Consider the following 12164-nt stretch of genomic DNA (forward strand, 5'->3'; position numbering starts at 1 on the left):
ATTTCTCGTATAAAGAGCTGCAGCTGGAACCTTCTGTGAGGTGAGACTTGAATATAGTGGCCCAAAGTCAGGTAAAGAACAATACAGAATATTGGGAATATGTTTTACGGCTGTAATGACCCAGAAATAAATAGACCTATAGGTGGATAAGAAATTCATTCTTATTTAGCCAATACAGTGTAAGTTTTGTTACTTATTTACCACCTGCAGATAGAGTGCTTAAAACTGTTGCCTCTAACTTCATTTTGTGAAAATAAGATTAGTTGAAATTTTTTCCAGCATATCCATTGCCAATTCCTATAAAATGTTTGGTAATGATTTAGTGAACGTAATATACTTTAGCTTGCTTTCCACAGATAGTTTAAGTAATTTGAAATCTATATCCAGAAAATGAACAGCCCATAGATGCCAATACTGAAGCTTCTTTTCAATTGGTGGCTGTTACCAGTCTGATTTTTTTTTTTTTTCCTTCAAAGTATGTTCTACTTATCTTTCCACATTCCTATTTCAGGAAAAAAAAAAAAGTTTTACGGGAAGTTGATTAAAAACTTTTCAAAGTAAAAGAGCAAGTTAATATAATTTTTCTGTGTTGAAACTTCTGTAATAGGTAAATACCAGTTAGCCATAGGTACTTCTGTGCACCTGTTATACATTCAATATTTAGAAGACTAAAAATGTCACCATGGTCTCTGTTCCCAAAGCTAATGTCATCCATCCTCTATTTCGGGGTCAGATATTTATATGTCAATTCAAGAAAGCTTAGAATTTTAGATAATGTTTTTCTAGAAAAAAGGAAAAGTTTTCTTTTCTTAGTCGCTCCCCCCATCATAAATAGAATCAACAGGTAATTATATTTGGGAGAAATGCAATCTCATTTAGACATCAGGTTCCAGTGGTACTCTTCGTGTTGCTAAAATTTAAAAATGTTTTCTTTTAGTCATAGTTTAGAATAGTTTTCCTCTTCGATTTTTTAAAAATTATCGTACAAATTAATGGGTTTCATTTTATGTTAATACATACTTTGTTTTTGTTGCTCTTCCTCTCCCACTTCCCCACACCCCATGTCTCTGCATTCATCCCCAACCCCCTTCCTCCCTCCTGATAGTCCACTTTCTGCTCTCATGGCACATATAAAAGCATATCCAATTATGTGGATATTTGAATTAGATGCTTTGGGGGGGTTGTTGTTTTTGAAAAAGAAAGTGATATTCTTAAGTAGAAACTTTGTATATTTTAAAACCAGTTTTCATTCCAAAGTAATTTGACTTTTACAATATTATCTCATCAAGAGGTTATAATATGTAGTGTATTAGCTGTTTCATTTTAAAAAATTAAAACCTGCTTGCTGACAAGATAGCTCAGTTTGATCCTTGGAATGCACATAAAGGTGAGAGAACCAACTACACAAAGCTATCCTCTTACCTCCACATATATGCCATGGCATCCACCCCCCCCTTCCAGGTGTGCATACACACACACATGCACAATGCTAATAATAATAGAGTTAAAATTCTTTAAAATAAGAAATAGAAACATGGCTCAGCTGGTAAAGTGTTTATCATGTAAACATGAGGACCTGAGTTGAATTTCTACCACCTGTGTGAAAAAGCCAAGTGTGATGATGCATACCTGTATTCCTAGCACTGCAGGGGCAGAGACAGGAGGATCCCTGGAGCTTACTGGCCAGCTAGTTTTGCTGAATCAGTAAGCTACAGGTTCAGTGAGAGTCCATATCTTTAAAAATAAGATGAAAGGGTCTGGTAAGATGGTTCAGTGGTAAAGTGCCTACTGTACAAGCATGAGGACCTGAGTTTGGATCCCCAGCACCCCTATGAAAGCTAAGTGCTGACACTACACAGTTGTAACCCTAGTGCTTATGGAGGAGGACAGAGAAAAGTGGATCCCAGGGGCTTTCTTGCCAACCAGTCTAGCCAAATGAGAGGGCTCCAGGTTCAGTAAAAGATTTTGTCTCAAAAAAAAAATATATAAGGTGGAAAGTGATAGTGGAAGACAACTGATCTCAACCTCTGGTCTTTACCTGCACTCATGGGCACATGCACCTGCACACACATGTACACACATGCTTACAAGGCATACACACAGATACATGCACACATGCAAATTGTTTCTGACAGTTTCACACATTTATATAATGAATTTTAATCATTTTCATTCCCATTTTCCTTCTCCCGTTGGAACCCATCTTTTCAACAAGTCTCCCCCCTACTTCTTTTGTGTGTTGCCCATTGAGTTTACTAAGAGTTATTTGCCCAACAGCCAAGCATGGATTGGAGGCTACTTAGTGGTGCAAGGGCAACTTACCTGGCTACATCACTAAAGAAAACGACACCCATTCCCTCAACAACAGTTAATTGCCAGGAGTCTCTCTGGGAGGGGCCTCATGGGACTCTTCCCCCATCCATGATGTAGTGTTGATAGTGCAATTTTTTTTTTTTTCTTTTTTTTTTTTTTTTGGTCTTTTTTGAGAAAGGGTTTCCCTGTAGCCCCAGCTGTCCTGGGGCTCCCTATATAGACCAGGCTGGCCTTGAACTCACAGAGATCCGCCTGCCTCTGCCTCCGAAGTGCTGGGACTACAGGCGTGCGCCACCACACCCGGCTAACTTACTATTTTTATTTTATATGTATGAGTGTATTGCCCGCATGTATGTGAGTGCACTGGTGTCATGCAGTGCCATGGAGGTCAGAAGAGGGCTTTGGATTCCCCTGGAACTGGAGTTAAGGATGGTTTGTAGCCACCATGTGGGTCCTGGGAATCGAACCAGGGTCCCTGCAAGAGTAGTCAGTGCTCTTAACCGCTGAGCCATCTCTCCAACCCCAATAGCCCAATCTTTTTAAAAATTATTCTATTATTTTATGTGTGTGAGTGTTTTGCCTGTATGTATGTAAGTGTACACATGTCTTTCAATGCCTGCAGAGGTCAGAGAGGGTATCGAACCCCTTGGAACTGGAGTTATGGATGGTTATTAGCTGGTATGTTGGTGCTGGGAATGGATCCTGGGTCCTCTGCAAGAGCAATCAGTGCTCTTAACTACTGAGCCATCTCTCCAGCCCTAGTGCAGGTTTTCTACAGCTGAGGTAAGTTCAGAAGTCCAATGGCTATGACATGTCCAGAAGACATCTTTTTACTACACAGTCTCTTAACCTTGTCTTTTACATTCTTTCTGCTCCCTCTTCTACAGTGTTTTCTGAGCACTGGAGGAAGTGACACTGCTGTCCCATTCAGGTCCAAGCATTCCACCATTACTTGTTCTCAGTTCTTTGGCCAGTTATTAAATTAATCCCTGCCTGCTGCAGTAGGAAGTTTCCCTAATGAAAGCTGAGCACAGCGCTAGTCTGTGATTATAAATGTGAGTGTTTAGAAAGCAGTTTGACAACATGACCATTTAAACAATTTTTTGTTTAAAACAAATAAGAACAAAGTAGAGAATGATAAAGACAACCCAACATTAACCTCTGTCCTTCACTTGCATGGTGTGCACACACCAGCACACACACACACACACACACACACAAGAGCTGTGCACACACGAACATGTACACACATACAATACATACAAACTAAAATAAAAAACTACATATTTCTGTGTAAAATTTTTTCATTATATAGGTTTCTGATCTTGCTGGATTTTTAAAAATTAATTTATCCTATTATTTAATTCTATGAACTAGGAATTTTTATGATTTTTAACAGATGGTACACTTTAATCCAAGCACTCAAGAGGCAGATTTCTGTTGAGTTTGAAGCCAACCTGGTCTACAAAGTGGATTCCAGACAAGCCAGGGCTACATAATAAGATCCTGTCTCCAAAAATAGAGACAGAGACAAAGAGAGAGACACTATAGATTGAGAGAATTGTCAATCCTGAAGAGTTAACATTTCATTAAATGAAAGTACTAGGGTGTAGCATTTGAAACCATGAAATTACATGCTTTACTTTTTTCCTTTGGATTAGCTATATTTTCACTGTTTTTCATGAAGCAAATTATATTATTAGTGTAATAAAAGGAATAAGTAGGACAGATGAAAAAATTTAATATTAATAGTAATAAATTTTGAACAGACTTGTAAAAATCAAAATCATAATGTGAATGGTTATTTTATAATAATAGTGTGACTGTAATCAATTTTGTATATTGATGTCAATGTCAGAAACTTTGGCAATGACTTAATGAGTTCTGCTATCATTGTTTTATTTACCTTCTTTTTATGGTAATCATATTTGGGCTGGGTGTATTTGGGGCATGCCTTTAATCCCAGCACTTGGGAAATAGAGGCAAGTGGATCTCTGTGAGTTTGAGACCAGCCTGGTGAGACCTTGTCTCAAAAAAAAAGGGTAGCATTTGAAATAGGTGAATTATATATGCACTCTTATTTTCTTAATTGCACAGAGGAACACTGCATATTTATAGAACTCATAGGGTGACCATTAGTTGTAAATAATTAAGATCTCTTGTGATATAAGGAGTCTTTGTCTACTTATGTTGACTCATATGAGCCTATATAGTTTCAATTTGTAGCCCGGGCTGGTCTTGAACTTGTAGCAGTCCACATGCCCCAGCCTCCAGAGTGCTAGGATTATAGGTAAGAGGCACCACACCTGTCAAACCTAAACATTTTGTTTACTATTTGAATCTTGCTGGTTTTTTGTTTTTGTTGTTGTTATTGTGGGGTTTTTGTTGTTGTTGTTTTGTCTTTTAGAGACAGAGTCTCCCTGTAGTCCCAGCTGGTCTGGAACTCACTATGTAGACCAGGCTGGCCTTGAACTCACAGGGATCCACCTGCCTCTGCCTCCCTAGTGCTGGGATTAAAGGTGTGTGCCACCACCCCCGGCTGAAGATTTATTTTCTAATATTTAATTGTCAGACAATGCCTGATTAAAACCTGGTAGTTTCTGTGCCAGAGGTCATGTATCTGTGACGGCCACTTCAAAGGTGAGTCAGGAAGGAGAGCAGAAGGTGCCCTGCTGAGAAGAGGAGTCTTTCCATTTGCGCCGAGCCGGCTTGCGGCTATCCGGACATGGAGAGACTGCGACCCTAAACAGCAGGGTTCCCCAACATTTAATTTACTTAAATTTTTTAAATTAATTAATCTATTTATTTTACACCCACTTCCCAGATGGCACCCTCCCATAGCCTCCCTCCCCCCACCAGAGCCCTTATACTCTGATATCCCTGCTACTGTCTGCTGTGTTGTCGGCACCCCCAGCCATTCCCCACTACTTGCCCTTCTGGTGAATCTAGTCAGCCTATCTAGAGGTCTTTGTTTTAGGAGGGTCAGCTGTTCCTCATCTAGCAGTAATCAGTTGTCAATATTCCTTTGGATAAGATTGGGGTCTGCTGTTCATTTTCCCAGTTCAATGCTGGGTTACTATCTGGGAATCCCTTTGGCCACACTGGCCAACAACTCAAAAGAAGGTATTGCCTGTCTGGCATTGTTGCTTGTTATGTAGCCTTTAGCTATACATATGGGACTCTTATGAAATTATATTGGCCCTTTTAATCTTTGGTTATACTTTCCTCTTGGGTGTTTAAGCCCATACAGTTGGTCCAGATAAACCAATTTATTTTTTATGCAGTACAAATGAGTATGTTTTTGAAAATATGCTAGTTAATAAATTACTTGCCTAGCCTTATTTGTAAATGTAACTGTGGCAGTGCTTCTGGAGTGGTGGGATGGGATAGAATGCCATGTGATAGATTAAGATAGTTTGTCTCCTAGAGGACATTTGACAGAGTAGGGATACTTTTAACAACTTGGGGGAATTTTCATGCTCTTCTCCAAAGTAAAAATTACATAAATAATTGTTAATTCAGAACTTAATGAAGATTGTTTCCAATATTTTAAATTGTATATATGGGTGTGGGTATGTGCTTATGTGCTGATTTGGCTAGACTGGCTGACCAGTGAGCCCCAGAGATATGCCCTGTCTGCTCCCCTAGTACTGGAATTACAAGCCTGCTACCATGCCTAGCTTCTTATGTGGGTGCTAGGGTTTAAACTCAAGTACTCATGCTTGTACAGCAAGCACTTTACTGACTGAGCAATCATCCTAGCCACAGTTTCTAATTTTTAAAAAATATTTTATTTATTATTTTAATTTTATGCATATGAGTATATTGCCTGCTTGTATGTAAGTGCTACCCATGTTGTACAGTGCCCATGGAGGTCAGAAGATCTCCATAGATCTCTTGGAACTGGAGTTACAGATAGTTGTTAGCCACCATGAGGGTGCTGGGAACTGAAACTGGGTTCTCTGCAAGAGCAGCCAGTGCTTTTAGCCATCTCTCCAGCCTCCCAATTTCTAATTTTTAACTTCTTTTTAAAAAATATATTTTTTTGTTTTGGTTTTATTTTGCATTTTTTTTGTTTGTTTTTGTTTTTGTCTTTTTTGAGATAATGTCTCCCTGTAGCCCCAGCTGGTCTGGAACTCACAGAGATCCACCTGCCTCTGCCTCCTGAGTGCTAGGATTAAAGGTGTGCACTACCACACCCAGCTAAAAAAAAATTATTATTTTTATTTTATGTATGTTAGTGTATTGCCTGCATGTATGTAAGTGCACCCATGTCATGCAATGCCCAAGGAGTCAGAACAGGGCATCAGATCCCCAGCTACCAAACATTTTCTTAAAGAGGCAGGTAGTAAATAATTGAGGCTTGTGGATGTTTAGATTCCTGGAAGTTACTCAATACTGTCATTGCAACACATAATAGTAAACCTTAGTTCCAAAGACTAGCAATTTCAAGGGTCTCACTCATTTTCAAACCATTTGAAGCATAGGTAAACTGATTTACAGAAAGCTGCAACCAAATTCATACCCAAAATCTTATAAGGTCAATGATATGATCTCAATGGAAGAGCCTGAAATTTTCCTGTTATTATTATTATTATTATTATTATTATTCAGTATTCTTTGGATGCTGACTTCTGTCTATCATGAAGAATATTTTTAATATTCCTTTTGGTACAATTCTGTTATTGTTGAAGTCTGCGTTGCCACAGAAAAGTCTTCTTGATGCCTGAGTTTTTGAAGAATATTTTGATGGGTTATATAATTTTAGGTTGGCAGTTTTGCTCTTAGTACTATTGCTTCTTTCAATTTTTACTCCCTTATATCTGAAGAGAAATCGTTACTTTGTTCTGTTTATAATGTTTTTCCTGGTCTTGTTGCTTTTAAGATTCCCTCCCTCCCTCCCTCCCCCACTGCTGGAGATCAAACTCAGACCCTACTCTTGCTAGGCAAGTGCTCTATCACTGAACTACCTCCCCAGCCCTGAAGTTTTCTCATTCTCAGCAATTTGATTAAATCTTGCTTTAGTGTTGGGTAGGTCTGGAGAATTAGTTTTCACCAAATTTATAAAATTGTCAGTCACATACCTATACATACCTATACATACCTATAATCCCACACTTGGCAGGCTGAGGCAGGAGGATTGCTGTGAGTTTGAGCTCAGCTTGGGTTACATAGCAAAACCTTATCTCATGAAATAAAAAGAACTGAATATGATGGTACATGCCTGTAATACCAATACTTGGAAGGCTGAGATAAGAGGATTACTGTGAATTCCAGGCCATCCTGGGCTACATACTAAGATCCTATCTCCAAAGGGGAAAAAGAAGAAAATTTTCAGTTGTAATTATTTCAGATAGTTTCTTCCCACCTTTTTTGGGTCCATCCAAAATTGTATTTATGTTTGTTACTATCTTATAGGTCACTGGAGTTCTGGTGAATTTTTCAGCCTGTTTTCTCTTTGTTTCCATTTGGATAGTTTATTCTGCCTGGTGTTCCAAGTTTATTTGTCTCTCCTCTCTGGTCTCTTAATCTACTTCTTAGTTCTCCAGTGGATTTTTAAAATTTCAGATATATTTTTCATCTTTAGTAGTTGCTTCAGTTATTTTTATAGTGTCCATTTCTTACCTCAGTGTGTTTCTTTAATTCTTGATATTTATAACTCATATTTACAAGCCATGTCTAATTCCATCACTGTTATTTATTTCTAGGTCTTTTTCTGTTGATTATCATCCTGGCTTTGTGTTATATCTTCCTACTTCTTTCATATTTTCTTATTTATTTTGTCTGTACACATACATGCACATGTCTATGCAAGTCAGGTAACAACTTAGGGTAGTTGGTTTTCTTCTTCCTCCCTGTAGGTTCTGGGGCTCAAACTCTGTTTGTGAGCCTTGATGATAAGCTCCTTTACCTGCTGAGCCATCTTACCATCCTTTTTTCATGTTTTTTCCCAATGCTAGACATTGTGAATGTTACGTGGTATCTCCTAGGCTTGTGTAAGCTCTGGGAATGTTCCTGCTTTCACTTCCTAGCCCAGCTTCAGTGAGTGTCATTCTGTATAACAAAGCTTAATGTTCTGCCAAAACTAGGCATACAACTGTGCAGAATTCTGGAGCTCTTGCTTTGCATAACTCATTTTCGACACTTTTTCCTAACTTTTAGCTACTTCAGCATCTCTGTGGTAACCTTTGTTCTTAACTCAGTGAAATCTTTGTACTGAGGTTCCTTACTCCTTGCCATATTTGAGATTGTAAGCATAGGCAGAAAGCCAGGGCAATAGACATGCTTACCTAATAGTAGTTTCTTGATCTCGTGGATCACAGTCCTGTACTGCCTGCTCTCTAATTTCTAGAAAGTACTTGATTTATATATTTTGTACAGTTTCTAGTGGCAAGAAGACAAGATGCTAGTTGTTCCACTATGGACAGAAGGGGACATTCCCAGATTATATTTTAATAAGATCACTTTGATTACCATGTTTGAGAATAAATATCTAGGAACTTCCTAAATTTTATTTTAAGTCCTCATGAGGAGAAAACAAATACATAATGTAACCATGCTTTTAGGATTTTGCCTGGTGTGTTGTTGTTGACAGTACAAGTCAGACGTAACCATATTGTTATGATGTTTACAGTCTGACGAAGAAAGAAGATATACATAATTTAAATCTAGGCTGGAGATTGAAAACTAACAAACATGAAAACAGATAAAAGTAGTATCAGAGGTTAAAAGAAATGGCTCTTGCAGGGCGTGGTGGCAAACGCCTTTAATCCCAGCACTCGGGAGGCAGAGGCAGGTGGATCTCTGTGAGTTCAAGGCCAGCCTGGTCCACACAGTGAGTTCCAGGACAGCTGGGGCTACAAGGAGACCCTGTCTCAAAAAACAACAAAAATAAATAAATAAAATAAAATAAATTACTCAATAGTATATTATTTTATACTTTGTATTTAAGCAGCCTACTTAGTGGGAAATTGCAGGGGGGGAGGTTCCTGAATTTTATTTTTTGAGTTTGTTGTTGTTGTTTTGAGACAGGGTCTCCTTGTAGCCCTAGAACTCACTATGTAGACCAGGCAGGCCTTGAACTCATAGTTATGCCTGCGTCTGCCTCCTGAGTGCTGGGACTAAAGGCATGCATCTCTTGCTTTTTCTTATTTTGATTTAATTCTCCTACAAATTTAAATTTGTTAAATTTATTTTTCAGTGTTGTGTTTTGATGATAATTATTTTTAGTAATTGAATTGAGAAAATATGTCCTTGAAAGACAAGCTAACTGCCCTTAAGAGCATTCTGGAGTTTTATAATCTTGTTTGATTTGATTCTTAGTGGAGGAATCAGACATCATTGATCTTGAGAAACGTTATTGGCTACTGAAGGCTCAATCTCGGACTGGACGGTTTGATTTAGAAACCTTTGGCCCATTGGTTTCACCACCTATTCGCCCTTCTCTAAGTGAAGGTAGGAAATACTCCATTTTCTACAGATATTCATAGGTAAATAAGTATACCCCAGTCCATCTTGTAACCATATTCTAACAAGCCATATTGCCATATTCTTGTAGGCTCCCAGTTCCTTGTTAATAGTAAAGAGTAAATAAAGTGAGAAAGTTCCATTTAGTCGTATGGTTCATATTCTACCACTGGTATCTTTCGTAAATCAGATTATCTCTTTGTACCTGAATATTCTTACATATAAAATTAGTTTGACTTCCTGGGCATGGTGGCCCATGCCTTTAATCGGAGGCAAAGGCAGGCAAATCTCTGTGAGATTGAGGCTAGCCTGGTCTACTTAGCAAGTGCCAGGCTAGCTGGGGTGACCGGAAGACCCAGTCTCAAAAAGACCGAAAAAAAAAAAAAAATCAGTTTGACCAAGTCAGTAGTTATAAAATTGTGCTCCAGTAAGGCTTGTTAACAGTAATACATGAAGTAGGGTGGTAGCTCTGCATGGCAGAGCTCCAGGTTTCCTTAGCCAGAGTGCCTCCCCTTTTCGTTCCGTTCACATAAGATTTCACTGCTGCCCCCCTTGAAAAAAGAAATAGAAGTCTAGTCTAGTCTAGCTCCATATGATTTTTCCCCCCTTTTAAAGATAAAAATATAGGCTGGGCGTGGTGGTGCACGCCTTTAATCCCAGAACTCGGGAGGCAGAGACAGGCCAGATCTCTGCAAGTTCAAGGCCAGCCTGGTCTACGTAGTGAGTTCCAGGACAGCTGGGGCTACAGGGAGACCCTGTCTCAAAAAGACAAAAAAAAAAAAAAGACAAAAAATAATTTTTTTAAAAAAAGATAAATATAAGGAAGCATATTATAGATGGCATTATATAAACATATTGTATTTGGAATATGAATAATTGGGTTCTGCTTCTGGTTGTGAATTTTTTTTTTAGTTTTTTACTTTTTGCAGAGCCGGAGAGTATAGATGGCATGGGCCTTGCACATGTAAGGCAAGTATTCTATCACTGAACTATACCCCTAGCCTGCTTCTGAAGGTTTTAAACTTTTCTTGTGAGATTACTTAACTCCCTCTGGACTTTTAGTTTTCCAATATTATTTTGTTTTTGTTTTGAGGCAGGGTCTCATGTACCCTAAGCTCACCTCAAACTCAGTATCTATCAAAGAATGGTCTTTAAGTCCTTGATTCCCCTTGCTCCAGCTCCCAAGTGATTATAGACATGTACCGTTAACCTGGCTTAGTTTTCTATGTTCAAACTGAAACACTGAGTTAGATTCTTAGAATACACAATCTTTTTTTTTTTTTTTTTTTCAGATACCTAGGATATTTCAAAAGTAGTCAATAGTATAGCTCTGGGTTTTTTTTTTGTTAACATTTATTTGTGTGTGTGTCCTCATGGATACCACAGCACGTTTGGAGGTCAGAGGACGACTTTCTAAAGTCTGTTCTCTCTTCCTACCTGTTTCAGGGACCAAATTCCTGTCATCAGACTTAGCAGCAAGCCCTTTAACTTGCTGAACCATCTCACCAGCCACACGTTCTGGATTTCTGCTTATTCAACAGTGTAGCTGTATTTTACCTTTTAAAATTGGGTGGCCAGATGTGATGGTAGGCAAAGCTCTGTGAGATCAAGACCAGCCTGGTCAGGCCAGCTGGGGCTACAGGGAGATCATCTCAAAAAGAACCCCCCAAAAATTGGATGATTGAAGGAGGAGGGGGATGTGTTGAGGTTGCCTGGGAAAAGTTGGGGATGGATACGAACAAATAACATTATTTACGTGTATTAAATTGTCAAAGAATAAAGATACTATATTGGGGGGAAAAAAGAATATCTAGTTCATTTGAAAACAAAATTGCTCTTTTACAAAAAAATTTGAAAGCACAAAATTCAATTTTAAATCCATGTTCATTTCTGAAATTTAAAATAGGCATATGTGAAAGATAAAATTGTACAAAGAAGTACTGTAGTAGAGAATTTCTTGTAGTATAATGTACTTCCTTTTCTCCATGAAAAAGCTTTATGGAAGCAATAATACACATTTGAATATTCACTTAAAAAGCAGTTCAATGTTTCTTTTTCCTCTTTCTCTTCTCAGTCTTTCTAAGGATAATCCTTATAATTTCTGAGTTTTCTTGATTCTTAATTTTCATTTGTTGCCATTAAAAAATATAGGTATCCTTAGGCTATTAAATAATTTATGTAAGAGAGGCACACACAGATATAACCAAATACTAAAGGAATATAATGTATTTTCTGTCTTCCTGGATAAAAGTTTTAGTTCTAATTATACTAAGGTGGAAAAGAGAAATATTTCCTGAGAAAATTGGAAGCTACTGATACTTTTTTTTTTAATTTAGCCAATTTGTGGGAAAGAGACATTGCGTCCTAATTTCATAAACATGTCA

At 38.1% G+C, this 12164-nt stretch overlaps 1 protein-coding gene across 3 annotated transcripts in view; it reads left to right on the forward strand.

Annotated features, from left to right (window-relative positions):
- The window catches only part of Usp32 (ubiquitin specific peptidase 32), a 217704-nt gene that overhangs the window by 100918 nt on the left and 104622 nt on the right, over positions 1 to 12164 (forward strand). For all 3 annotated transcript variants that reach the window (XM_029562419.1, XM_029562426.1, XM_008831098.3), the window contains exon 6: positions 9637 to 9768. In XM_029562419.1, coding sequence (XP_029418279.1) covers positions 9637 to 9768 — 132 coding nt within the window. The remainder of the gene's footprint in view (positions 1 to 9636; positions 9769 to 12164) is intronic.

The sequence above is a fragment of the Nannospalax galili genome, unplaced genomic scaffold, assembly GCF_000622305.1.
Source record: "Nannospalax galili isolate Female #2095 unplaced genomic scaffold, S.galili_v1.0 scaffold1430, whole genome shotgun sequence".
In the NCBI taxonomy this organism is placed as follows: domain Eukaryota; kingdom Metazoa; phylum Chordata; class Mammalia; order Rodentia; family Spalacidae; genus Nannospalax; species Nannospalax galili.